The sequence below is a fragment of the Notechis scutatus genome, chromosome 5 (genome assembly GCF_049901735.1).
Source record: "Notechis scutatus isolate UNSWTSFEM ecotype Mainland chromosome 5, rNotScu1.2, whole genome shotgun sequence".
Classification (NCBI taxonomy): Eukaryota; Metazoa; Chordata; class Lepidosauria; order Squamata; family Elapidae; genus Notechis; species Notechis scutatus.
In genome coordinates this window covers 113,129,523-113,156,508 of record NC_142013.1, presented here as the reverse complement: position 1 = coordinate 113,156,508, position 26,986 = coordinate 113,129,523, and the positions used below count along the sequence as shown (strand labels likewise).

General features: G+C 43.4%; 1 protein-coding gene across 2 annotated transcripts in view; it reads left to right on the top strand.

Annotated features, from left to right (window-relative positions):
* VWA8 (von Willebrand factor A domain containing 8) overlaps window positions 1-26,986 on the top strand; it is a 126,891-nt gene that overhangs the window by 11,105 nt on the left and 88,800 nt on the right. For both annotated transcript variants that reach the window (XM_087967577.1, XM_087967576.1), the window contains exons 3-14: window positions 3,581-3,711; window positions 6,718-6,828; window positions 8,903-9,070; window positions 10,361-10,525; window positions 10,823-10,872; window positions 11,329-11,437; window positions 14,374-14,478; window positions 18,203-18,334; window positions 19,924-20,061; window positions 20,162-20,239; window positions 21,444-21,604; window positions 22,801-22,914. In XM_087967577.1, coding sequence (XP_087823703.1) covers window positions 3,581-3,711; window positions 6,718-6,828; window positions 8,903-9,070; window positions 10,361-10,525; window positions 10,823-10,872; window positions 11,329-11,437; window positions 14,374-14,478; window positions 18,203-18,334; window positions 19,924-20,061; window positions 20,162-20,239; window positions 21,444-21,604; window positions 22,801-22,914 — 1,462 coding nt within the window. The remainder of the gene's footprint in view (window positions 1-3,580; window positions 3,712-6,717; window positions 6,829-8,902; window positions 9,071-10,360; window positions 10,526-10,822; window positions 10,873-11,328; window positions 11,438-14,373; window positions 14,479-18,202; window positions 18,335-19,923; window positions 20,062-20,161; window positions 20,240-21,443; window positions 21,605-22,800; window positions 22,915-26,986) is intronic.

Below are 26,986 nucleotides of genomic sequence, written 5' to 3'. Positions count from 1 at the left end.
TCCTGTTCTTCGTTGTTGTGTTGTTGTTGTTGTTTTGCCCTTTATTCTAGTGAAGTTGCATACTTATTTCCTAAGGGTGACACACTCCGTTCCTGGGTTTCTGTCCACAGACTGCGATCCTGGGTTTATCGTATTTTTTCCCCTTGCAGCTACTTCCCTCCAGTAGGGAAGAGGTTAAACCTTGAGAAAGGGAGGGCATTGTCACAAAGAAAATTTACTGTTTTAATATTTTTATTGGTTTTGTATCGCAAATTCCATTTCTATATTGAACAGTGTGCTTTCTAGGTCTCCCAAGTGTTGAACTACAGTATAAGCATCGGCATAATCATTATAATCTTATCAACATACAAACATACATACCACTCACGCATCATCACAAAATCTCCAGAACCGTAAAACCTACAAACTTGAAATTTGGCACGTTGGTCCCTCTTGGCTTCTAGGGGCTCACTAAGAAAGGATGTTTCTAAATGACCATCAGAGCATTAGAATTTCATGTATTATTATTATCAACACGCTCTGATGTTAAGGAGTTCTACTCCCCCTCCCCACTTTAAAAGAAATCTCTTCCAAATGCAAAACACAAGCAGAGGAGTTTCAGTTTCAGAGCACCAAGCAGCTTTAGTACACAACATTTGAGCTAAGCCACGCCCAGGCTCCTTGCTGTCTCCTTCGTGCTCACACAGCCAATACTGCTTCAGTTTCCAGACAGCCCTCAACTCTCTCACACACTGAGAGGATGCTAGCCAGATGAATACCGATGGATGCTGGTAGGCAGAGGCAGAATTTCCCCCCAAAAAAACTAAGCCCGACCATGTAGTTTGGTAGCGAAGTCTAGAGCTAGTATTCGATAATATCAATAGTTGTTTTTTTTTAAACAAGTTTTATTAATTTCAAAAAACAAACAAATCATCATCAACCATTACACATTTGAACCTTTTTCCATTATAGATTTAACAAGTCAGATAAAACCTTATCTTATACAATACATTTCTATATTATTTCATCTATTTCTTTCTGACTTGATTATCGTCACTCTCTTTCTATGTTTCTACAAGGTTTCACCAATACTCTCAAAAACATAAACAGACACAAACATACATATAAAAAATCTTTTAGTAAAGCAACTTGGCCCCAGGTATCTCTCTTTATATGGGCTTTAATTATATTCATGCTCATCTTACAGATCATTACTTATTTTATTTACCATTCTGTATCTTCTATATAAACTTCTCCACACATTTCACTCTTCATAATTCTATCTTATTCAATCCATCTTAATTTAAATCATTATATTTATATCTTTTGCCCATCCTTTATTATCCCTCTATCTCATTCCTTATAATGAAAAAAAAAAGGAATTTCTCCTGAAATCACTAATCAGAATATGATGCCTTTCTATCCTCTCCCTAAATTAATTAGATTAACATTTAAAATAACACCTAATACCCAACTTGATTCTGCTTGGTACATTCTATCTACTAATTTTTACTTTTAGTAACAATAAAAACAGAGTAAAAAATCAAAAATGTTTAAATACATAATATCCTCCTAAATACGTAGTTAAATAATACATCTAAATAATAAATCTTATAGCATTCTCATTGCCTTTCCCTTCAATATTTTATTACATTTTAAAAATCAATCATTATTAAACATTTCAACATTTTAATTTCTATTAACTCTTAAGCCATTCTAATTTTCTATTTCTAATACAAATGTTGCAATACTATCTTATGTACCTTGCAGAATCTTTTTTAAAAAAATTTATGCTTTACCCATTATCCCTAAAAAGATTCCTCTTTTCCCATCTAATTTTAAAACTTTGTGGCTTTTCTCCGCTTTTCCCTTTCTTTCTTCCCCACCAAATCTTCCTACCCCCTTCTTCTAACCTCTGTCTTGCCGGCATCCCTTCTCTGTTGTATTCCCTTTTCTCTTGTTTGCTATCATTGTATTTATTTTGCATCATATTTTTCTCTTTCTTAAATGTTTTTTTAGATCTTAAATCCTTCATTTTCCTCGCTTTCTTCCTTCCTTCTTTCTTAGATGAATTTTGGGATTCATTGAAGATGGCGTCTTCATCTTCTTCTTGTTGTTCTTCAGCTTCCATCTGTATTGTCTGTTCATAGTTAACCAACGCCATTTCTAAAAAAGAAAAGCTTTTTCCATACCATCTTTACAGGCTGCTTTTGTTTGCTCATATTCATCCCTCAGTTCCTCAAAAGAAAAAGCCATTATAGATCTTTTCTTTTCTTTTTTCCCTCTTTCTTCTCACACCAACCAAAATATTCCAAAAAAAAAAAAAAAAAAAAAAAAATAAGACAATCCAAAGTCCACAATCCTCAATCAATCCAAGCCAAGCCAAAATTCCCCCTTTCTCTTCCAGGGGTAGTATCAGACAAAGGAAAAAAAAATGCAAATCTGTGTTTTGAAGCCTTATTAAGATTTTATTTCTGTTTTCAAATCCTTAAGGCATCTCCTCCAACAAAATCCAACGAGATAAATATATTTTTTGTCCTCTCCCTTCCGACTTATCCCAAAAAGCTAGTTTTACCTGAAAAAAAAACAGGTTTCTCAATATCCATTTATTAATTCCGTCGGGGGGGGAGAGTAAACTTTCCTTTCAGCACCTCAGAATTGCCGCTTATTTTCTCTTGTGGAAAGAATCATCCAAAAAGCCATCATTTTCAGGAATTAAATTAAATATATCTTAGAGTCCTGGGTCGACCAAGAAGACTTTCACTTTTAAAAACTTTCTCCTCTTCCTCCAGCGCATACTTGCCCAGCTGCCGGCTTCTTTGTGGCGGCCATTACGGACCGCCGCGCACCGTCTTGGTAAAAGGAGGTTCTGCCGGCTAGGGAGGGGTCTGCAGCACCCCAAACCCTTTCCCGGATCCCCTACTTTCAGCTGCCCCTGCAGGGCAGCCTTGCTCCCGCACCCTTTCGGATCGGAGCCCCAAAAACGGCTAGCGCGGCAGGGATCGCGCAGCTTCGCAAATCCCTACCGCTCGCAAAGCCGACAAACCGGAAATCCCAATATCAATAGTTCTTAAAAAAAATATACATAGTATAGAAGATTGTCACAAAGAATATTTAAATTTTCACGCAGTCAGTGAGAACCGGAGAAGAGCAAATTTGTTGCACAAACGTGGAATTGGTGCAAACAGGATCCGGCTTAATCCAGAGAGAAGGCCAAGCACTTACCTAAGAGTAGGAAGGACAAAGAAAATTCAAGGCGGGGTCTGAAAGTTTTTTGTTTTTGTTTTAAAGACATTTGATTAGGTTATAAGATGAAATACAAAATACAAAAGTAAATAGGAAGGCAGTTGGAGGGGGAAAGAGAAGTGATAGAGAGATATCTATCATATCTATCTTCTATCTATCTTCTCATGTTTATGTAGTGTATACTGGAGGTGGAGACCCTTTGAGTGCCTGTATGCAATGAAATTTCATTTTAATGCATGCCGATTAGTGTACATTCAAAGGGACAATCAAGTCCTTCTAAGTCAGTTGTCAGCGCGAGAATGTAGAACGAATTCTTTAAAAGCTTCGCGAGTTCATGGCACGGCCTTTCCTTTAGTTTCAGACTCCGTGGCTCAGTCTGTGATTCAGCATCTCAGGTGGATCATGCAGAAGGACCTGCTGGGACAAGATGTTTTCCTGATTGGGCCTCCAGGTCCCCTTCGACGTTCTATCGCCATGCAATACCTGGTAAGGTTTGGGCTCTAGGTTTTCATTTAGAGCAAGGATGTCAAACTCAGGGCCCCAGGAAGGGGGGGCAGATCTGGCCTGGAAACGGGCGAAGGACTGGCCCGCGATGCTTCTGCCATGGAAAACGGAGCTGGGCATTAGGGTTAGGTGCAGCCCTCCCCCTCATGCCCCGTTTTCAGCCACGACTTCCTGCAGCCCTCCGCCAGCGAAAATGGAGCTCGGAGGCTGTGTGCAACCCCCCCTCTCCACGCTCCATTTCCCCTGGCAGAGCGTTGCAGGAGGCTGTTGCGGCAGAAAACGGAGGCTCCGTTTTCTTCTTCGCTGGCAGAGGGCTATCCAAACGAACTAAAAACAAAACGAAAGGAGATTTGTTTCCCCCCCCCTTTTTTTTTTTTGCATTTGAGCCTGTAAGAAGGGGCGGGGAAGGAGAAAGGGAAAGAGGAAAGACAAAGAAGGGAAGATGGGAAGAGAGCAAGGAAGGAAAAAGAAGGGAAGAGGGGAAGGAAGAAGAAAGGAGATGAAGAGGGGAAGAAAAAGAAGGGAAGAGGGGAAGGAAGAAGAAAGGAGATGAAGAGGGAAGGAAAAAGAAGAAAAAGAAGGAAAGAGGGGAAGGAAGAAGAAAGGAGAGGAAGAGGGAAGGAAAAAGAAGAGAAAGAAGGGAAGAGGGAAGGAAGAAGAAAGGAGATGAAGAGGGAAGGAAAAAGAAGAGAAAGAAGGGAAGAGGGGAAGGAAGAAGAAAGGAGATGAAGAGGGAAGGAAAAAGAAGAGAAAGAAGAGGGGAAGGAAGAAGAAAGGAGATGAAGAGGGAAGGAAAAAGAAGAAAAAGAAGGGAAGAGGGGAAGAAAGAAGAAAGGAGATGAAGAGGGAAGGAAAAAGAAGAGAAAGAAAGGAAGAGGGAAGGAAGAAGAAAGGAGATGAAGAGGGAAGGAAAAAGAAGAGAAAGAAGGAAGAGGGGAAGGAAGAAGAAAGGAGATGAAGAGGGAAGGAAAAAGAAGAGAAAGAAGGGAAGAGGGGAAGGAAGAAGAAAGGAGATGAAGAGGGAAGGAAAAAGAAGAGAAAGAAGGGAAGAGGGGAAGGAAGAAGAAAGGAGATGAAGAGGGAAGGAAAAAGAAGAAAAAGAAGGGAAGAGGGGAAGGAAGAAGAAAGGAGATGAAGAGGGAAGGAAAAAGAAGAAAAAGAGGGGAAGGAAGAAGAAAGGAGATGAAGAGGGGAAGGAAGAAGAAAGGAGATGAAGAGGGAAGGAAAAAGAAAAAGAAGAAAAGAGGGGAAGGAAGAAGAAAGGAGATGAAGAGGGAAGGAAAAAGAAGGGAAGAGGGGAAGGAAGAAGAAAGAAGATGAAGAGGGAAGGAAAAAGAAGGAAAGAGGGGAAGGAAGAAGAAAGGAGATGAATAGGGAAGGAAAAAGAAGAAAAAGAAGGAAAGAGGGAAGGAAGAAGAAAGGAGATGAAGAGGGAAGGAAAAAGAAGGAAAGAGGGAAAGGAAGAAGAAAGGAGATGAAGAGGGAAGGAAAAAAGGAAAGAGGGGAAGGAAGAAGAAAGGAAAATGAAAAGGAAAGGAAAAAGAAGAGAAGGAAGGAAAGAAGAAAGGGAAAGACGAAGAAGGAAAGATGGGAAGAGAGCGAGGAAAGAAAAAAAGGAAAGGGGAAGGAAGAAGAAAGAAGAATGAAGAGGAAAGGAAAAAGAGAGGAAGGAAGGAAAAAGAAGAAAGGGAAAGAGGAAGAGAGAAAAAGAAGGGAAGATGGGAAGAGAGCAAGGAAGGAGAAATAAGGAAGAGGGGAAGGAAGAAGAAAGAACAGAGAGAAAGAAAAAGGGAAGGAAGGAAGGAAGGAAGGAAGGAAGGAAGGAAGGAAGGAAGGAAGGAGATTATAATGAGAGTGCGAGAAGGTCTCAGGGAAATCCTCCCTTAGCACTTGGCCACCACAGGTGCCCCCCAACACGGGTGATATCGAGCCGCCCCCTCCCAGCCCCGAAGGTCAAACACAACCCTGATGCAGCCCTCAATGAAATCGAGTTTGAAACCCCCCCACTCCTCCAGGATTTAGAGCATCGTTTCTCAACCTTCAGCAACTTTTAAGATGTGTGGACTTCCAAAATCCAAGAGAAGCTTCTTGGATGAGAAGCGAAACGTTTTCAAAGTAAAAAACAAACAAAACAAACAAGAAAGCAGTGATTTTTTTTTTTTTTTTTTTGTGGTAAAAAAGCACCTTTTGGACAACCATGACCTGCATTCTTGAGAATCTCATCGACAGCTCAGTTGTCTAGACTGTCTGCCTTAAGGTCTGAATATAACATTGATCGATATCTTTATTGGTAGAAATGGGAAGGAAGACAAATTCCTTGGTTTCTTCACCCATTTTTTACCCCGGTCACTCTTAACCAGTGAACTTCCTCTGTAGAGAAATTGATAAGTTGCATCTTGATTACTGATCAAACCATGTATAATTCTAAAACTTGAAACCGTGATGACTGAAAGGGAACACCAAACTGAGTTTCAGAATAACAGTATAACAGAGTTGGAAGGGACCTTGGAGGTCATCCAGTCCAACCCCCTGCTTAAGCTGGAAACCCTATACCATTTCAGACAAGTGGTTGTCTAATCTCTTCTTAAAAGCCTCCAGTGATGGTGAACCCACCACTTCTGAAGGCAAGTCCTTCCACCAATGAATTATCCTCACTGTTAGGAAGGTGCTACTTAATTCTAGTTGCTTGTCTCATGGAGTAGTTTCCACCCATTGCTTCTTGTCCTGCTCTCAGGTGCTTTGGAGGATAGCTTGACTCCCTCTTCTCTGGGGCAGCCCCTCAAATATTGGAAGACTGCTATCATGTCACCCCCAGTCCTTCTTTTCATTAAATGAGACAATACCCAATTCCTACAACCGTTCCTTCAGCCTTAGATTCGTTTCCATTTGGTGGCTGTTTGAGTTTGTGCTGCATTGAACCGTTTGAGGTTAAATTCTGCAGCTTAAAAATATTTTTTTTCTCGTCCAATTCAATTCCACTTTCTGCAGGAACTGACCAAACGAGAGGTGGAATATATGGCACTTTCAAGGGACACGACAGAAACTGATCTCAAGCAGCGAAGGGAGATACGAGCGGGCACCGCCTACTACATCGATCAGGTGAGTAGCAATAACAACACCAGCTCTGGGATTTATTGGTCAAAAACCCTAAGGGTAATCTGGAGAGAGTGATGTGGTCACTATTTTTTTTTACATTTTATTAATGTTTTATTAATTACATTTCTTAGTGCTTAATAAACATTGTGTTGTCTGGGTATTTAATTTGCCTAACAATACAAATTCTATTTCTTACTCTCCACCCGCTTTTTCCAACCACTGATAAAATAAGTTCCATGTTTGATGATATTCTGTGTCTTTTATCTGCTTGATTTTCAGTGTAAGTCTGTCCATTTCTGCACAATCTAATATCTTCTTAATTATCTCTTCCTCTTGCGGTGTTTCTTCATCTTTCCAATATTGTGCCAAGATAATCCTCACTGCTGTTAAGACATGCAATACTAAATGCATACTTTCCTTATGAATTTTTTTTTCTAATTACATCCCTAATAAAAACAGTTCAGGTTTAAAAATCTACAATGTTTCCCTATTATCTTTTCTAGCCATCTGTGTATTTTTTGTTTTGTTTTAGCACAACTCCACCACATATGAAATGTATCTTTTGATTACATTTCCAACATTTGCTAGACATATTTTTAAGACATTTTAGTTAACCTAGCAAGTGGTAAATGCCATCTATAAAACATTTTATATAGATTTTCTTTATAAGAAGTTGCCATTGTTAATCTATAGCTCCTTTCCCATAAAATTTGGCATTTCTCTAATTCTATGTTATAGCCAAAGTTTTTACCCCCATTGTACCATTGGGCCCTTTGTTTATTCATCCTCCATTTTTAAATTTAGCAAAAAGTGACACATGCATACACACACACACACACACACACACAAACACACACACACAAACACACACACACACACACACCGGGGGGTGGGTGGGGGGGTTCATGTATACGAGGACCCTTCAAGCTGGTAATATATGCATTTGCTTCTGCTGTTGACCCAATTCTAAGCTTCAATTCCAGATCTGATTGTTGGACTATTGTTTGAATTGTTTATTTCTTGTTTTGAATGTTTCAGATTGTTGCCTTTATTGATTGTGAGTTGCCCCTTAGGCCAGAAGGGCAGAATACAAGTGTAATTAACTAACTAACTTACTAAATAAATAAATGCATCTAAACTAAACTTAAATACATCTAAACTAAACTAAATAAATGCCTCGAAACTAAACTTAAATACATCTAAACTAAACTTAACTAGATAAATAAATGCATCTAAACTAAAATAAATCCAAACTAAATGAAATGGAACTAAACTTAAATAAATCTACACATAAATAGATAGATATAGATAGGTAGATGGATGGATGGATGATGGATGGTTCAATGGATGGATAGATAGATGGGTAGATAGATGGGTAGATGATAGATAGATGGATCGATGGATAGATAGATAGATGGATCGATAGAAAGATGGGTGGATGGACGGATCGATGGATGGATAGATCGATGGATAGACAAGTAGATAGATGATAGATGGATCGATGGATAGATGGAGGGATAGATAGATGAGTAGATAGGTGATAGATGGATGGATGGATAGATGAGTAGATAGATGATGGATGGATGGATAGATAGATGATAGATGGATGGATGGATAGATGAGTAGATAGATGATAGATGGGTGGATGGATGGATGGATAGATGAGTAGATAGATGATGGATGGATGGATGGATAGATGAGTAGATGGATGGATGGATGGATGGATGGATAGATGAGTAAATAGATGATAGATGGATGAATAGATGAGTAGATAGATGATGGATGGATGGATGGATAGATGAGTAGATAGATAGATAGATGGATGGATGGATGGATAGATGGATGTATAGATGCGAAGATAGATGATGTATAGATGGATGGATGAGTAGATAGAGGATGGATGGATGGATGATGGATGAATGGATAGATAAATAGATTTCTCTTGTCCTCTGTTCTTGATCTGGATTGTTGGGTGGAGGTAAACCGAAGACGAACCGGTCTGTCCTGCTAGGTTTTTACAGGTCTATTTGCGAAGTGTATCCATCCGTTGGGTGCTGATTCTCTTTTGCTTCCCCAGTGTGCGGTGAGGGCCGCGACGGAAGGCCGGATCCTGATCCTGGAAGGGCTGGAGAAGGCGGAGCGGAATGTCCTGCCTGTCTTGAACAACCTGCTGGAGAACCGGGAGATGCAGCTGGAGGACGGCCGCTTCCTCATGTCGGCTGAACGTTACGACAAACTGCTGAAGGTAAGCAGGGAGCCTCCGGGCTTCTCTTCAAGATTGGCAGCCAAGAATGTGGCCCGGGGCTTCTCGGAGCTGAGGAAACCTGGCCAAGGAATGCTTAACCTTCGGAAAGTTTATTTGACAGGCTGTCATTTAGCCAGGGCTTGCTTTTTAACCCCAACGGCCTCCTCCGCTTTCCTTCTGCTTCCCTGGACGCCAGCGCCCTGTACACGCTTGGCATGCATTGATGTATCCCGAGAAAGGAGAATATTTGTAGCTCAGGGTTGAAAAGAAGGGTGCTCTCTGAGCTTGGGTGTTTTCTTGGCAGACGTTTCGTCACCCAACTAGGTAACATCATCAGTGCTGGAAGGGAGTTGGGTTTACAGAGGGAGGGAGGAGGCGGAGGAGGAGGAATAGGAGGACTGTGGGGTCCTTGGTGCTCTCTGAGCTTGGGTGTTTTCTTGCAGACATTTCGTGACCCAACTAGCTAACATCATCAGTGCTAGAAGGGAGTTGGGTTTACAGGGAGGAGGAGGAGGAGGAAGTGGAAGTGGAAGAGGAAGAGGAAGAGGAGGAAGAATAGGAGGACTGTGAGTTCCTTGGTGCTCTCTGAGCTTGGTTGTTTTTTTGCAGACATTTCGTTACCCAACTACGGTAGGTAACATCATCAGTGCTGGAAGGGAGTGAGGTTTACAGAAGGGAAGAGGAGGAGGAGGAGGAGGAAGAAAAGAGGAGCAGGAGGACTGTTGGGGTCCTTGGTGCTCTCTGAGCTTGGGTGTTTTCTTGGCAGACGTTTCGTGACCCAACTAGCTAACATCATCAGTGCTGGATGGGAGTTGGGTTTACAGGGAAGAGGAGGAGGAGGACTGTGAGGTCCTTGGTGCCCTCTGAGCTCAACTGTTTTGTTGCAGACGTTTCATGACCCAACTAGGTAACATCATCAGTGCTAGGAGGGAGTAATGGTTGCAGGGAGGGGAGGAGGAGGAGGAGGAGGAGGAGGACTGTGGGATCCTTGGCGCTCTCTGAGCTTGGTGGTTTTCTTGCAGATGTTTCGTTACCCAACTAGATAACATCATCAGTGCTGGAAGAGAGTGGGGTTTGTGGAGAAGGAGAAAGGGAGGAGGAGAAGGAGGCAGTGGCTTATGGGATCCCGGGTGCCCTCTGAGCTGAATTTTCTTGCAGATGTTTCATTACCCAACTAGGTAACATCATCAGTAGATGTCTTCGGTAGATTGTCTACCCCTGAAGTTCACTGCTGAATTATAATAATAGTTTAAAAACGAGGTTGTTGTTTTTTATATTACTTGCGTTTAGGAGCACGACAAAGAAGCCCTGGACGCTTGGAGAATTGTTAGAGTCAGTGAAGATTTCAGGGTGATTGCATTGGGGCTCCCTGTACCTCGATATTTGGGCAACCCGTTAGATCCGCCACTTCGATCTAGGTTTCAGGCCCGTGATGTTTATTATTTACCCTTCAAGGTAAGGAAAATATGGAAAAAAAAATTAATTTTGAAATGTTGGCTTGAAGCACACGGATTCCTTAAGCGGGCAGTCCATTAATTAAAACACAAACTCTACTCAAGATTAAAAGCCATTTGATTTTCTAAAGTTCCACGCTTTGGCATCAACGACTGTATATGTTAAAGCATTTGAGTCAGCAGTAAAACCCAGATATCCAATCTGTCAAAACCTAGTTAATGATCTCCTGGAACGGAACGGACCTCGCACAAAAAAAAAAAAGATTTATACCATCATTTCTGTTGCATTTTCTTTCAGGACCACCTCTCACAACTGTATTTTATTGGAAATAACATTTCAACGGAAAGGTAAATAGGCCCATCGAATTTCTGCGTGAGTGTTCCTAGAATTAACTTTTCAAATCCAGACCTCTGGCTGTAGCATTGAAACGCCTCTTAAAAGTGGTAGCAGAGTTTAAATATTTGTAATAGGATGACAAATAACTCCCCATAATAAATTTAGACCTGAAATCTTTAATCATCCTGAGCTTCAAATTCTGACTGTGTAAAGAGACGGTGATGTATTTTGCAAGTAGCAAAATTCTGATTTAAGTCCTGTGGGTCTGGTTCTAAAACGGCGGTAAATGAAATCACGGTCCCCCAAATTCAGATACTGTGGAAAACTACACTTTGGTTAAAAAGGGAAGGTAGCTGTCCTGCATGCAAAATTAAAAAGGTTTCAACCCCAGTTTTGTTGGCAGGGCAATGGGAAAGCAGATCTCATCTAATTGGTGCAAGTGAATGATCGATTTGTTTTATTTCCAGAATCTCTCAGCTCTTATCCTTTGCCATGACTCTCTGCACCCAAGAATCGTCTTCATTGGGCCTTCCCGATTTCCCTTTGGACAGTCTGTCCTCTGCTGTGCGGATTCTGGTAGGTCTACGCTCATAAGATAGTCCTCAATTTACAAAATTTCACTTAGTGACCTGTTCTGACCCAAACCCTTGTCCAATAAAACAAACACGAACCAAAGGAAACAGAAACCTTTGAATGATTCTTACGAATCCCCAGTTAAAAAGCTGCTGCAAACTAATTAACTTGGACAGGCACGAGCCTCACCAAAACTGTGCGAGGCTGCCAAGGTTAACAGATAAGGTTACCTAGAGATATTTCACAACACAAGAGTCTTCAAATACCAACTTCAGATACTGCAATGTCCACGAGGCTGAGTTTCAAAACGTCTTTGCTTCCTGCAAAGAACGTCTGATTCACAGCTGGCTTTTATCTTCTTGAAGCAGGGGCCATTACCTTGCAGCCTTACTCCCGAGTCGCCTGTGCTGCTGCAGCTGCTCCTTTCTGCGAGCAGCCCCTGCGTGCACGCGCACTTGGCACAGGCTCCTCGGGAACCTCCTCATCGCTGCTGCCAGCCCCCACAATCTCACTCCCTAATGGTCCTGGCCCCTCATCTGAGTCCTCGCTCTCCTCAGCCATCCGCACCTGCTGCCGACTAACCACAACATGACCGTTCAACGGTTGGTTGGTTGGTTTTGTTTTGCAACAAGCCATTTCATAACCTCCCCAGTCAATACAAATGTCAACTCATCAAACATTCCTATGCCTGTTTTAGTAGTTGCCATAAAAAAAAGGAAGGGAGGAGGAAGGAAATCTGGAAGAGCACTGCAGCAATTTGGAAGCGGAAATACATTCCAACTCTTCTCTTTAAAAGATTGTAACTAAACTACCAGAGCTTTTGCCCGCAAATATATTTAATTGGAGAACATGATTGATGACACCCAGCCCAGCTTCAGTTAGAGAGTCTGATTTATGACACACTCAGTGGGGAGAGGGGAAACAGGGTCACAGAGGACTGTAAATTACGTATGCCAGAGCAGCTTCATGCAGGGCAGGGCCAGTATGTCGCCTCTAATGAATCCTTTGAAGTTTTTTGAAGTTTGGTTCGAGAATCATGATTTAATTGGAGCGATGGCTGGAATCCTGACAACAATATTTTAGGCTCAATTTATTCTTTTTTTTTAATGGATTAATCAAAATTAATCACAATTAATAAGTTACAATGAACCACCCTGATCGTGAGATTAATCTTTCTTCTTATAATCTTCGAGTTTCTAACTCCTGTTAATTCTGATTAATTTTGATTAGATTTACTAATTAATACGTATCAATGTTACGAGGGGAAAGCACCGTTATCATGAAATTATCATTAGAGAAGAGTATGATTATGATTATGACGAATGTCACTCTTAAGAAATGTAACCAGCAACACACTGTATGTGGATTTTGAACACGTTCCTCTTTCTTTTTATTTATATATTAATTTAAAATAAAAATGGAACTTGTCTAAATGTCTATGGAATTCTCCATCATCCAGGTTATGGTTGCCCCAAAGATGTTTTTTTTTTTTTTCCTTTCAAGAGGCAACTGGACTTTCTTGTTTCTTCTTTGAAGATGTTTCACTTCTCAGCCAAGAAGCTTCATCAGCTCTGGTAGGTTCAGTGAACACTTCCAATTCCTGTGCTTTGATCTTAGCCCAAGTATCGTCCACATTCAGAGCTGAAGAAGCTCCTTGGATGACAAGCGAAACATCTTCAAGGAAAAACCAAGAAAGTCCAGTTGCCTCTTGGAAAAAAGGCACCTTTGGGACAACTTGTCTAACTATTCAGTAGACCTTTGATTTCCCAGTCCGTTGATGGTGGTAGGTGGATGCCTTAAATTTAAATCTCCACCCTTGGTTGAGGTGGATTTACAACTTTGGCACAATTCTACAAACTCAGATCTCTGCTGCCTCTTTATATTGAGTTACACAGATATCCCAATTGGGTGTGATAGAGGCTTGAAAAATACTAGGAAAAAGGAAGACAAAGGGAAGGAGAAGAGACCCATAAACAGACATTCATTCAAGGGTCTCCTGCTTGAGCAGGGGGCTGGACTAGAAGACCTCCAAGGTCCCTTCCAGCTTCTATTCCAATATTCTATTCTATTCTATTCTATTCTATTCTATTCTATTCTATTCTATTCTATTCTATTCTATTCTATTCTATTCTTTTCCTTATTCTATTATATTCTCTTCCAATGTTCTATTCCAATATACTATTCCAATATTCTATTCTATTCTATTCCTTATTCTATTGTATTCTCTTCCAATGTTCTATTCCAATATACTACTCCAATATTCTATTCTATTCCAATATTCTATTCTATTCTATTCCAATATTCTATTTTATTCTGTTCTGTTCTATTCTATTCCATTCCATTCCATTCTATTCCTTATTCTATTATGTTCTCTTCCAATGTTCTCTTCCAATATACTATTCCAATATACTATTCTATTCTATTCTATTCTATTCTATTCTATTCTATTCTATTCTATTCTATTCTATTCTTTTCCTTATTCTATTATATTCTCTTCCAATGTTCTATTCCAATATACTATTCCAATATACTATTCTATTCTATTCTATTCTATTCTATTCTATTCTGTTCTATTCTATTCTATTCTTTTCCTTATTCTATTATATTCTCTTCCAATGTTCTCTTCCAATATACTATTCCAATTATTCTATTCTATTCTATTCCTTATTCTATTATATTCTCTTCCAATATTCTATTCTATTTTATTGTATTCCAATATTCTATTCTAATATTCTATTCTATCCTTTTCTTTTCTAATCTTTCCTAATCTCGAGAGGTGTTTGTCCTCCAAGCTGCCAGAGACTTGGAATCTCAGCAAACAAACTTTACAATTTAACCTTAGAAGTTTGCAAATATTTAACCAAAGGACACAGATTAGTTCTTCTCTCAGGTACTTCGGTCTGATTTTGATTTTGATTTTATTTCTTTTTTTTATTAAGAATTCCTTTCCTATGATGTCAGTGCAACATATCATCAACTGGCTGTATCCATATAATGTTTTGCTAGGAAAGGAAGGCCAGACAGCTGTCGAGGACGCCTTAAACGTAAGTATTTAATGAATTGCTATACCAATCGATTAGAAAAAGACATTAGAAAAACTTAATTCAGACTAGAGAGAATATCCCTTTTGTTCCTTGATCTCTATTTTCTTAATTTGTGGAAAATTTTAATACGTTAGATTATAGCAGCCCATGGATTATTAGAACGCCCTATTTTTCTAGAATGGAAACGTGTGGAATAGAGTTTCCTGCCTGAGCAAGGGGTTGTACTAGAAGACCTCTTATGGTCCCTTCCAACTCTGTTAATCTGTTATTCTCTGTAATGCTAAAATATATTTGCTTGGTTTTACATTCTAAAAACGGAAATATTCTAAGGGCTTTTTATTCCACAAATGTGCTGTTGTGATTTTCTCAAATGCATATATCTGGGTTTGGGTTTTGTTTTTTAAATTATTATTCCTGTGGCTCTTACAGTTTTTATTTTATGGGTAAAAGAGGCACAAAGGATGAAAACCGCACTTGAAAAGAACCTGTAAGCTTCTTTGCTTTATAGAATTCTCTTTAACATATTGAATAGAATAATGGTTATATGGTAGCACGTTCTTGAAGGGCTTTGTGTTCATTTAATATTTATTCAATATTAATTGAATAAAATACACATGTTAATAGTTCTCTTCTCTGTTCTCAGAGCCAGATTTGGCTTTAGATTAGAATGCCTTGGCAACTAAGCGAAAAACTAAATTTGATTAAGATACAGGTAGTTCTCAACTTGCAATTGAACCCCAAATTTCCGTTGGCAAGCAAAGCAGTTTTAAATGAGTTTTGCCCCATTTTACCACGCAGTTGTTAAGTTGACTCTGCTCGTTGGAAGGTCGCAAAAACGGATCATGGGACCTCTGCGACCATCATAACTACCTGTCAGTTGCCAAGGATGTGAATACCCAAAAGGGTGTGACACAAAGGCAACCCAGTCTGATAATCCGTAGGAGTCCCTTTATTAGCTCCAACTTTGCCCCCAATGTCCTAGTTACCTTCTGGGCTGGAGAAAAACTCTCCCAGGTAAACAGCCTTTGGCTGCAGAGAATCAAATCCAAAACGTGGTCAACAAAAACTGTAACTATAAGTCCAATCAAGGCAAAATGAGGTAATTAATCCGACAGGGCAGGAGCAGGGATTCCAGACGTGAAGGAACGGCCATAATTCAACACAGTTGGGAGGACACCAGGAATGCAGATAGCCAAAGTCAACACAAGATAAACTCACGTTTGCTCCCAGCAGACGCCGCACTCAGCTTGCATCTCTTTTAAATTCTCTTCCCAGTTGTGGCTAATGAAGGGAATCAGGGCCCTTTCCTCCCCCATAAGCCATGCAACCCACATTGCTCCCTTCTCCGTTCCTCCCTGCGTGCGCTAGGATGAAGAGGGGGTGGGCCTGGGTCTTCCTCTGAATTCCCTCTCCCTTGCTATACCTCTCCCCTGCTCTGTCCAGCCGGATTTTGCCCTTCCCCAGTTTCCTCCACAGCCAAGGGAGCCCCACATTCCCCTGTCAGCTGTTTGTCTTCCTCCTCCTCGGATTCAGACTCCGACAGGGGTCTGACAGGGCCTGACTTTTGATCACATGAGCCTTGGGGAAGCTGCCATGGTCATGAGTGTGAAAAGCAATCATAAGTCACAAGTAGAATGAGTTATAAGTCATGTAGATTTTTTTTCAGTGCCGTCATAGCTTTGAATGGTCACTAAATGAGCCATTGTAAGTCGAGGACTTCCTGTGTATAGTGAAGCCTCACTTTATTGGACTTGGATGCAACAGAGATTTCTACTGTGGTTTACTTCGTTGGTCTAACGACACCCTGACACACGTGTTGTCACTTGTGTGAGGACACCATGATACAAATGATGTGCATGTAGCCCTCTTGCTTATGACTCTTCACTTAACAACAGCTCCAACTTACAACCACCTCGGAAAACGTGATTTACAATCTGTCCTCGCATTTGTGACCATTGCAGTACACACACACACACACACACACACATACACCATAGTCAGATGATCGCAATTCGGGCACTGGGCAGCTGGCTTGCATTTATGACCGGTTGCATCATCCAACCTTCCCAGCTGTTTTACGACGAGGCATGCCAATTGGGGAAGCTGGATTCGCTTAATGACCATAGTAAAAATGGCTGTAAAATGGAGCTCCAGCCATGCGATGCCTCGCTTTCGAACCACATTGACTTAGGATGGCAATGTGTAATACCCTGCCGCGCCGTATTTTCTGTGCAGTTGTGCGCAATAGAGCTCCCCAGCCATTAAGAGGAAGTTTCACCCTCTTGTAATTGTCAACTCATAAAGTATTTCTCTGGACATTTTAGAGTTGCCAACAGAAAGGGACTGGGGAGCTGTGCAGCAGGTTGCAAAACTGAAGCTGCATCCCATAAATGTTTTCAAAGATAGTATCTAGGTGTCATGCCCCAGTTGGAATCTGATTCCGAGGGAGAAGTGGAACAGCTGACAGGGAGTGGGAGTGTGGCTCCGGTGGCTGTGGAGGAAACTGGGGAAGGGCAGAGTCCGGCTGGGCATTCAGAGGTAGACCCAGGCCCACCCCCTCTTCATCCAAGGGCACGCAGGGAGGAACGGAGAAGGGAGCAACATGGGTTACGGGGGAGAAAAGGGCCCTGATTCCCTTCATTAGCTGCAGCTGGGAAAACAGGATTTTAAAAGGGCATTTGCGCACAGCGCCTTTCTGGAAGCAAAGCGTGAATTATCTTTGTTTATCAAGTCTTATCTGGGTTCTGGCATCCTCCCAACTGTGTGTGTTTCGTTATCTTTTAAAGTCTGCAATTCCTTATCCTGCCCTGTCTCGTTAATTGCTGCAGCTCTGGTTTGTGTTGGATTTTATTTATAATCTAGATGTACTCTGTCTTCGGACGGAATATCTTCCCTTTAAAGACTGTTCTTGGGAGAGTTTTTTTCTCCAGCCAATGATAACTGGCCAAGTTGGAGGAATTAAAGGGACTTTACCTACTTTTGTGACTTTGCCGCTTTTCTGCCATGCCCCTTTGGGTCATCCCACTAGGTGATTGAAGCTTCTGCCGCACAAAATTCTAACTGGAGAACGTGATTGATGACTCTTGGCTATGGATGTGTCCCATTGGAGAATATGAATTACGATATACCCAAGGGGTGGAGGGAAAACCAGGGTCAAGGGTGACAATGAATGCTGTGTCTCAGAGTCGGCTGCACCCAGGCAGCCCCGGACATGTTAACTCCCAATAAATCCTTTTGATGTTTTCGAAGTTTGGCTCGAGACTCATGATTTAAATGTTGGTAACTGCAGGAATCCTGACAGTAATTTCATTGTAAGTCCTCAGGTAAGTCGTGCATCTAAAAACCCATCTCCTTTGGCAATAAAAGATGAAAAAAATGACTTCAGGGGCCACAGCCAAGAATTTCCACGGCCTCCGATAACCCTTACGCTGCTCTCGGCGCTCCTTTTTTTTTTACCTCAAAAGACCAACTTTATGCCTGGTTTTTTAAATTTGCCAAGCGATTCCTCGTATATCTGACGAAGCCGATTGCCAAGCCGAGGACTTATTTGGGCCTGCTCCGTTCCGACAGCGTGTGGCTTGTTTGCCTTTCTTCGAAGGAGCGAAATCAAGCACAGAAAGACGGAGTGGGGGGAGGGGGGAATCTTATTTAACTTAATTTGGAGCCGTTGCTTTTACACCTCAAAGATGCACGAAGGGGAAAAAAAAAGGTCTCTTTTTCGTAGCGATTTGAACTCCAGGATTCCAGAAAATTTTCTGTCCCTACAAACGTTGTCAGTGTGAAGAAGAGGGAGGAGGAGCAAAGCTTGCAGGCTGATGTGACCATCTCGATAGGCGGAGAAGCTGTGACATGCCAGGTAATTACTGAAAGGTTGAATGTGAAAAAAGGATAGGCTTAGTTTTTGCCCTTCTTTCCTTCCTTCCTTCCTTCCTTCCTTCCTTCCTTCCTTCCATCCATCCATCCATCCGTCCGTCCATCCTTCCTTCCTGCCTTCCTTCCATCCATCCATCCATCCATCCATACATACATATACATACATACATATATATACATACGCATACATACATCTCCTCTTGCAAACCCTTCCTTCCCTCCTTCCCTCCTTTCTTTCCTGTCTCTCTCCCTCCTTCCTTCTTTCCTTCCTCCCTTCCTTCCTCTTTCATGTCTTTCAGTGGTGATCCTTCTTTCCTTCCTTCCATACATACATATGTATGTACATTCATACATACATACACATACTGTACATCACCTCTTGCCATCTCTTTCTTCCTCCCTTCTTTTTCTCTCTCTCTTTCCCTCCTTCCTCCCTTCCTTCTTTCCTTCCTCTCTCTCTCCTTCCTTCCTTCATGTCTTTCAGTGGTGATCCTTCCTTCCTTCCTTCCATACATTTGTACATACATACATACACATACATCTCCTCTTGCAAACCCTTCCTTCCTCCTTCCCTCCTTTCTTTCCTGTCTCTCTCCTTCCTTCCCTCTTTCCTTCCTCCCTTCCTTCCTCTTTCATGTCTTTCAGTGGTGATCCTTCTTTCCTTCCTTCCATACATACATATGTATGTACATTCATACATACATACACATACTGTACATCACCTCTTGCCATCTCTTTCTTCCTCCCTTCTTTTTCTCTCTCTCTTTCCCTCCTTCCTCCCTTCCTTCTTTCCTTCCTCTCTCTCTCCTTCCTTCCTTCATGTCTTTCAGTGGTGATCCTTCCTTCCTTCCTTCCATACATTTGTACATACATACATACACATACATCTTCTCTTGCCATCCCTTCTTTCCTTCCTTCTTCTCCCTCCCTCCCTCCTTTCTTTCCTCTCTCCCTCCTGCCTTTCCTTCTTTCCTTCCTCCCTTCCTTCTTTCCTTCCGCTCTCTCTCTCCCTCTTTCCTTCCTTCCTTCCTTCCTTCCTTCCTTCCTTCCTTCCTTCCATACATACATACATACATACAGTACATACATAGACATACATATCATACATCTCCTCTTGCCATCCCTTCCTTCCTTCACCTCCCTCCCTCCCTCCCTCTCTTCCTTCATCCATCCTTCTTCATTCTCTCATTCCCCATTCCTTCCTTCATCTTCCTCCCTCCCTCCCATCTAAATCTCCCCTCTCCTTCCTTCCTTCCTTCCTTCCTTCCTTCCTTCCTTCCTTCCTTTCTCCCTCCCTCTCTTCCTTCCTAATTTTTTAAAATAAAAGAATAGCCATTTTTTTTTGGTCAAAACCTGGCTGTCCCTACCAGTTAGGTTGATTGGAAGAAGAACCCCCAAAAAAATGGGACAGCAACTTCAATCCACGAGCAAGGAGTTGAAGGTCAACTGTGAGCATCAATGCCCCCAACTTGAGGCATCCCATCCACGGCATAGCGGGTGCTCAGCGGGCCTCCTCCTCCTCCCCTCCTCCTCCTCCTCCTGCCACCCTCTTGCCATCACTTTCCTTTGCAGGTTCCCGCTGGGACTCACCCCTCCGGGGTCCAGAGCCCTGCGGCCGAAGGCTTTGTCCGGACCTTCAGCCACGAGCAGCTGCTGGCCCAGATGATGCAGTCCCACATGGTGAAGGACCTCTGCCTGATTGGACAGAAAGTAAGCACTGGGTCGAAAGGCCTCGGAGCGTCTCCCGTTTGACCGGCTTGTGGGCCTGGATGGTGTCGCCAGCTCCACCCTCTGCCTTCTCTCCTCTCAGGGTTGTGGCAAAACGGTGGTTGCCAAAGCGTTTGCAGCCCTCTTGGGATACAACGTGGAACCCATCATGCTCTACCAGGCAAGTTCTAGACTTGGGGAATTGGGCCTCACTTCTCCAGGCTCAGCCTTCCTTTTTTCCTGTCTCTCTCTCCCCCCTTCTTCCTCTCCGTCTCTGTCTTCCCCTCCCTCTTCCTCTCTCTCTCTCTCTTTCCTCCCTCTCCCTCCCTCCGTCTCTCTCCCTCTTCCTCTCAGTCTCCTTCTCCCTTTCTCTCATTCTCTTTGCTCTCCCTCCTTGCATCTCCCTCTCCCCCTCTCTCTCTCCCTCTCCCTCTCTTTCCTCCCTCTCCTCCCTCTCTCTCCCTCTTCCTCTCCCTCTCTTTCCTCTCTCTCCCTCCCTCTCCCTCTTCCTCTCCTTTTCCCTCTCTCTTCTCTCCCTCTCCCTCCCTATCTCTCTCTTTCCTCCCTCTCTTTCTCTCTCCCTCCCTCTCCCTCCCTTTTCCTCTCCCTCTCTTCCTCTCTGTCTGTCTTTCTCTCTTTCCTCCCTCTCCTTTTCCTCTCTGTCTCCCTCTCTCTTTTCCTCTCTCCCTCTCCCTCCCTATCTCTCTCTTTCCTCTCTTTCCCTCTCCCTGCCTCTCCTCCTCTCCCTCCCTCTTCCTCTCTCTCTCTCTTTCCTCCCTCTCCCTCCCTCTCTCCCTCTCCCTCCCTCCATCTCTCTCCCTGTTCCTCTCAGTCTCCTTCTCCCTTTCTCTCCTTCTCTTTACTCTCTCTCCCTCCATCTCCCTCTCCCCCTCTCTTTCTCCCTCTCCTCTCTCCCTCCCCCACTCTCTCCCTCTCTTTCCGTCTTTGTCTCCCTCTCTTTCCTCCCTCTCCTCCCTCTCCCTCTCCCTCTCTCTCTTCTCTCCCTCTCCCTCCCTATCTCTCTCTTTCCTCCCTCCCTCTCTCTCTCCCTCCCTCCCTCTTCCTCCCTTTTCCTCTCCCTCTCTTCCTCTCTGTCTGTCTTTCTCTCTTTCCTCCCTCTCCCTTTTCCTCTCTGTCTCCCTCTCTCTCTTTCCTCTCTCCCCTTCCTCTCTCTTTCCTCTCCCTCCCTCCCGCTCCCTCTCTCTCTTTCCTCTTTTTCTCCCGCACTTAATAAGGAAAACATCTGGAAAGAGAATGACAAATTCTAGATGCTTAATCTCAAATAGTTTGCCTCGAGGGTGGGAGTTTCAGCTGTGGAGACCTCGACGTACGACCCCAGTGGAGCTCACCCTTTCTGCCGCGGGGGCCGTCCTTGTTCTTCACAGGACATGACAGCGCGAGACCTCCTGCAGCAAAGGTACACGCTGCCCAACGGGGACACCTCCTGGAGACCGTCTCCCCTGGTCACCGCTGCCCTCCAGGGGAAGCTGCTCATTCTGGACGGCCTTCACCGCGTCAACCCAGGCACGCTGGCCGTCCTCCAAAGGTACCGCGACAGTGGCAGGGAGTTTTGAGGGAGGCTGGTAAAGGGAGGGAAGCGTTCGGTCCTTGGTGCCCTCTGAGCTGGATGGCTTTCTTAATGGTGGTTCATTATCCAAGCTAGGAAACATTATCAGCACTGATGGGGTCATGAAAGAAATCTGCAAGAAAGCAACCAAGCTCAAGAACCACGCAGTTCTCCTCCTCCTCCTCCTCTCCACAAACCCCCCTCCCTCCTAGCACTGATGATGCTCCCTAGTTGGGTCATGAAATGTCTGCAAGGAAGCCCAACAAGCTCAGAGAGCACTGAGGACCCCACAGTCATTGTCCTCCTCCTCCTCTTCCACCTCCTCCTCTCCACAAACCCCCCTCCCTTCTAGCACTGATGATGCTCCCTAGTTGGGTCATGAAATGTCTGCAAGGAAGCCCAACAAGCTCAGAGAGCACTGAGGACCCCACAGTCATTGTCCTCCTCCTCCTCTTCCACCTCCTCCTTTCTACAACTCCCCCGCTCTTCTAGCACTGATGATGCTCCCTAGTTGGGTCATGAAACGTCTACAAGAAAGAACCAAGCTCAAGAATCACACAGTTCTCCTCCTCCTCCTGCTCTTCACAAACCCCACTCCCTCCTAGCACTGATAATGCTCCCTAGTTGGGTCATGAAACGTCTACAAGAAAGCAACCAAGCTCAAGAACCAGGCAGTTCTCCTCCCCTCCTCCTCTCCACAAACCCCACTCCCTCTAGCACTGATAATGCTCCCTAGTTGGGTCATGAAAGGTCTACAAGAAAGCAACCAAGCTCAAGAACCAGGCAGTTCTCCTCCCCTCCTCCTCTCCACAAACCCCACTCCCTCCTAGCACTGATAATGCTCCCTAGTTGGGTCATGAAAGGTCTACAAGAAAGCAACCAAGCTCAAGAACCACGCAGTTCTCCTCCTCCTCCTCCTCTCCACAAACCCCACTCCCTCCTAGCACTGATAATGCTCCCTAGTTGGGTCATGAAAGGTCTACAAGAAAGCAACCAAGCTCAAGAACCACGCAGTTCTCCTCCTCCTCCTCCTCTCCACAAACCCCACTCCCTTCTAGCACTGATCATGCTCCCTAGTTGGGTCATGAAACGTCAGCAAGAAAGCAACCAAGCTCAAGAGCCACGCAGTTCTCTCCCCCTTTATTCATTGATTCCTTTCACAAAATCTGTTGCAGATTGCTTCATGACAGAGAGATCACCCTTTACGATGGTACCAGATTGTTGAGAGAAGACAGATACCGGAAGCTGCAGGAAGAACTTCAAATCTCAGATGAGGACCTACAACAAAGGTAACCTGCTTGGGTCTTTATTAAAATTAATTACATTTTCTTTTTCTTTTTTTCCCCCAAAATAATCTTTATTGAAAATTTAAAACATTAAAATACAAAATACATTACAGATATTTAAAAAGAAAATGTTGTGTATATTACAATCCATTTTGACAGTACTTACATTTCAATTGTTATTCCATGTGTATTTTATACTCCTAATTGTTCTTATATATACATATATATATATATATATATATACCTCTATCTTTCCAAGCTATACACTCCTTATTTATTTGATTGCTTGTTTCTATTATTTATCCATTGATACCAATTTTCCCAAACTGTATAATAATCCGAGTCTTCCTTCTCTTTTAATTCTAATGTGAGTTTGTCCATTTCCGTGCAATCAAAAATCTTTTGGATTATTAAGCCATCTGTCGGCATAGGATCTCCTTTCCAACATTGTTTATTTTATTTATTTATTTGGTTTATTTGATTTGTCAATCGCTTACAAGATAATAGGTCTTAGTATAAACTAAGTATGAGTACAGGAAATAGGTACGAATAAATGGGGACAATAGGACAGGGACGGGAGGCACGATGGTGCGCTTATGCACACCCCTTACAGACCTCTTAGGAGTGGGGTGAGGTCAATAGTGGATAGTTTGAGGTTAAAGTTTTGGGGGTTTGAGGATGTAACAACAGAGTCGGGTAGTGCAGTGATCCCCAACCTTTTTGACGCTGCGGCCCGGTACCGGCATCAGCTGGGTGCCGCGGCCCGGTACCGGCATCAACTGGGCGCCACCATCTTTTTTTGACGAAAAAGTGCTTCCGGTGAGCTTTCTACCCAGAAAAGCTCACCGGAAGCACTTTTTTACCAAAAAAAGATGGCGGCGCCCAGCAACCAGCGGCCCGGTAAGACTTGTTCCGCGGACCGGTACCGGTCCGCGGACCGGCGGTTGGGGACCCCTGGGGTAGTGCATTCCAGGCATTGAGCACTCCTGTTGCTGAAGTTGTACTTTCTGCAGTTGAGTTTGAAGCGGTTTACACTGAGTTTGTATCTGTTGTGTGCTCTTGTATTGTTGTGGTTGAAGCTGAAGTAGTCATTGACTGGTAAGACATTGTAGCAGATAATTTTGTGTGCTACACTTAAGCCCAACCAGAGGCGGTGTAGTTCAAGGTTGTCCAAGCCCAAAATCTCAAGCCTGGTGATTGTGCGAGTGCTGTCCTTGCTGCTCTAATTATATGCAGGATTAGATATTTTATCTCTTTTGTATAATTCCCTTTGATAATTCCCAGGAGAAATATTTCTGCTTTGAGTTCTATTTGGACTCTCGTAACGAGCAAACTGAACAGGGAAGCCAGATTCGCTTAAGAACTGCAATGATTCGCTTGCCCAACTGCAGCTAGAATGGTCGTAAAATGAGACCTAGCCGATGTCTCCCTTAGCAGCATAAATTTTGGGCTCCATTGTTGTTGTAAGTGGAGGGTTACCTGTACTGTTAGACCAACTGTTTTGGTCCGTCGGCAGCCTGCGGAGATGGCAGCAGAGTCGGACAGTGGGGAGGACCATGGGCCAGTCCGGGTGTCTGGGGAGGACTCAGCCCAAATATGCATCCGATACAGAGATGGGGCCAGGGCCATCTGGGAGTTATGTGCTGACTGCAGAGCCTCCAGAATCTGACAGCAGCGAGGCAGAGGAACAGCGGGAGCCTGTTCCCAGTGTGCGCTTGCACAGAGCTGCCAGAAGGCAAGAACAGTTAAGACAAAAGAGGCGACTCGGCAGTGAGGCTTGGAGGTGATTGGCCCCTCCCATAAGACATAAAGGAGGAGCAAAGGGACATGAGCCTTTGCAGGAAGCAACTTTGTTCGTACTGGTCGGTTTGAAACCCGAAGCTCTGTGTTGAATTTGTGCTTCATTTGGCCTCGTGTAACTAATTGGAACTTTAGTCATTGGCAGCATTTCAAGGAAGATAAAGGTGGGTGCTTATCAGACTTCTCCCGAAGGACTTTAGCAAACTTCCACGGGACTCTTTACAAACTGTTTCAGACTCATGATGGGCAGTGGATGACTAAAATTCACAACTGTAGAAATAAAGAAAAAAGGGTTTAGTGAGACTAACCACACGTTAGTGTTTGTTAGTGTCTCCATAAACCTCCACCAACGGGAGGACCTGAGAAGAATGGATTGATGTTGACATTGAACTATGTCATCTCAAAAGAGATTTTTTTTTAAATAAAAATGACGCATCGTGGCTGCATGCCGACAGCTGCCTTCGAGTCATTTGTCCCCATTTCTCATGTTCCTTTCCGATCTTTCTCTGTCTGTGTTTATCGCTAAAGGACGACATTCGGCTAAAAATAACCCCTTTGAACTTCAGAGCTTTGATCTGCAGGAGCTGTTTTTTTTATAACAGGCAGTTGAGTTGTCCCTTTAGCATTTTTGTTTGGGTTCCCCCCCCCCAAAAAAAAAGGGGGGGAGAGCTCACTGCGGTACAATTTGCGCACGTTATTCCTGCAGGCCGAAGTTGGACTAAATCTTTTTGCCTCGGAATACACAACTCTCTTGGGAGCGCTGGCAAAGAACTCAGAATAGCTTTACTGTCACTGTGAACGTTACACTAACAGGCCTAGGTTATAATGAAATGTCGTTGTATGCAGTGCTCACAGGGCCACTGTTTCTAGGTTGAATAAATAGGTCATCTCTGCTTACTACTCTGGCTTACTCCAATTAATTGGGCATAATTAATTGCTGGTAATAGGTAGCGAAGGGAAAATCTCCTCAGTGAATTAGTCGATGGGTGAAAGAAAGTTTTAAAAGCAATTACACAGACAGGTAAGGGTTTGATTATTAATGCCTGATGAGGTTAGTCAATTCAAGCTAAATTGTGTGGAAAAAAATATGCTAGTTTGGGTATTTATTTTGGGATCAAGTCATGAACAGTTAGAATAATCAATCAGTGGAACAACTTGCCTCCAGAAGTTGTGAGGTTTTCAAGAAGAGATTGGACAAGCATTTGCCTGAAATGGTACTGGGAATCCTACCTAAGCAGGGGGTTGGACTAGAAGACCTTCAAGGTCCCTTCCAGCACTGTTATTCTAATTCTAACAGAAATGCAGAAACAGAACATGTGTAGAAGAATAGGCAGAGCCTGGGGGTGGAGTCAAGAGAGGAATCGGCCTGGAATCATTACATTGTCACAAACGGTCTAAGTCCAACCTCTTCTTGAATTCCGTTCATTCTTATCTAGCATCAATTTAGTGCTGACAATTGTCTAGATTCTTGTGTAAAAGCATGAGCAATAAATCCACCTAATCAGAACTTAGCGTGTATCCTTTGCACTAACATCTTGGTTTTAAATAATGTTCAGCTGCCCTTCGGTTGTGAAATGGTGTAGGGTCTCCTGGTTGGGCAGGGGGTTGGACTAGATCAGGGGTCACCAACCTTTTGGACCTCAGGGACCCCCAAACTCGTAATTTTAAATCCCGCGGACCCTGTGAAAATCCCCCAAAAAGTATACAGGAAAATCCCCCACCCTGTCTTCCTACCGATCGATCGTTCTTTATTTGGGATACTGTCTCCAGTTCCATTCTCAGGGGGGGACAGAGAGAGACTTTTGGCTTCATGCAAGGAAAGCAGCAGAAGCCGCAGAGGTCTTTCTTTCTCTCCCCCAAACTCTGCCAGAAACGAGTCTTTGCCGGCACATCCTCTTGGAGCAGGAGGCCTTGCAGGGTCCCAAAGACTCCTTTCTGGCGGAGTTTGGGGGAGAGAAAGAAAGATTTTTGCTGCTTTCCTTGCGTGCAGCCAAAAGCAGAAGAAGAAAGAAGCAGAAAGAAACAGCCCCGTGGCCAGGTGAGGCATGTGGGGCGAGTGGGGCAAATCCCCCCCTTCGCCCTTTCCCCAATCCCCTCACTCCCTCGTGTTGTTCAACAATGCAAGCGACACAAGCCTTGTGTTCCTGCGCAGCCTGAATTAATTGCTTTGGGGGTAATATTTCTCTGTGGACCACCAACATTTTCTCGCGGACCACCAGTGGTTCCCAGCCCACTGGTTGGCGACCGCTGGACTAGATGACCTACAAGGTCCCTT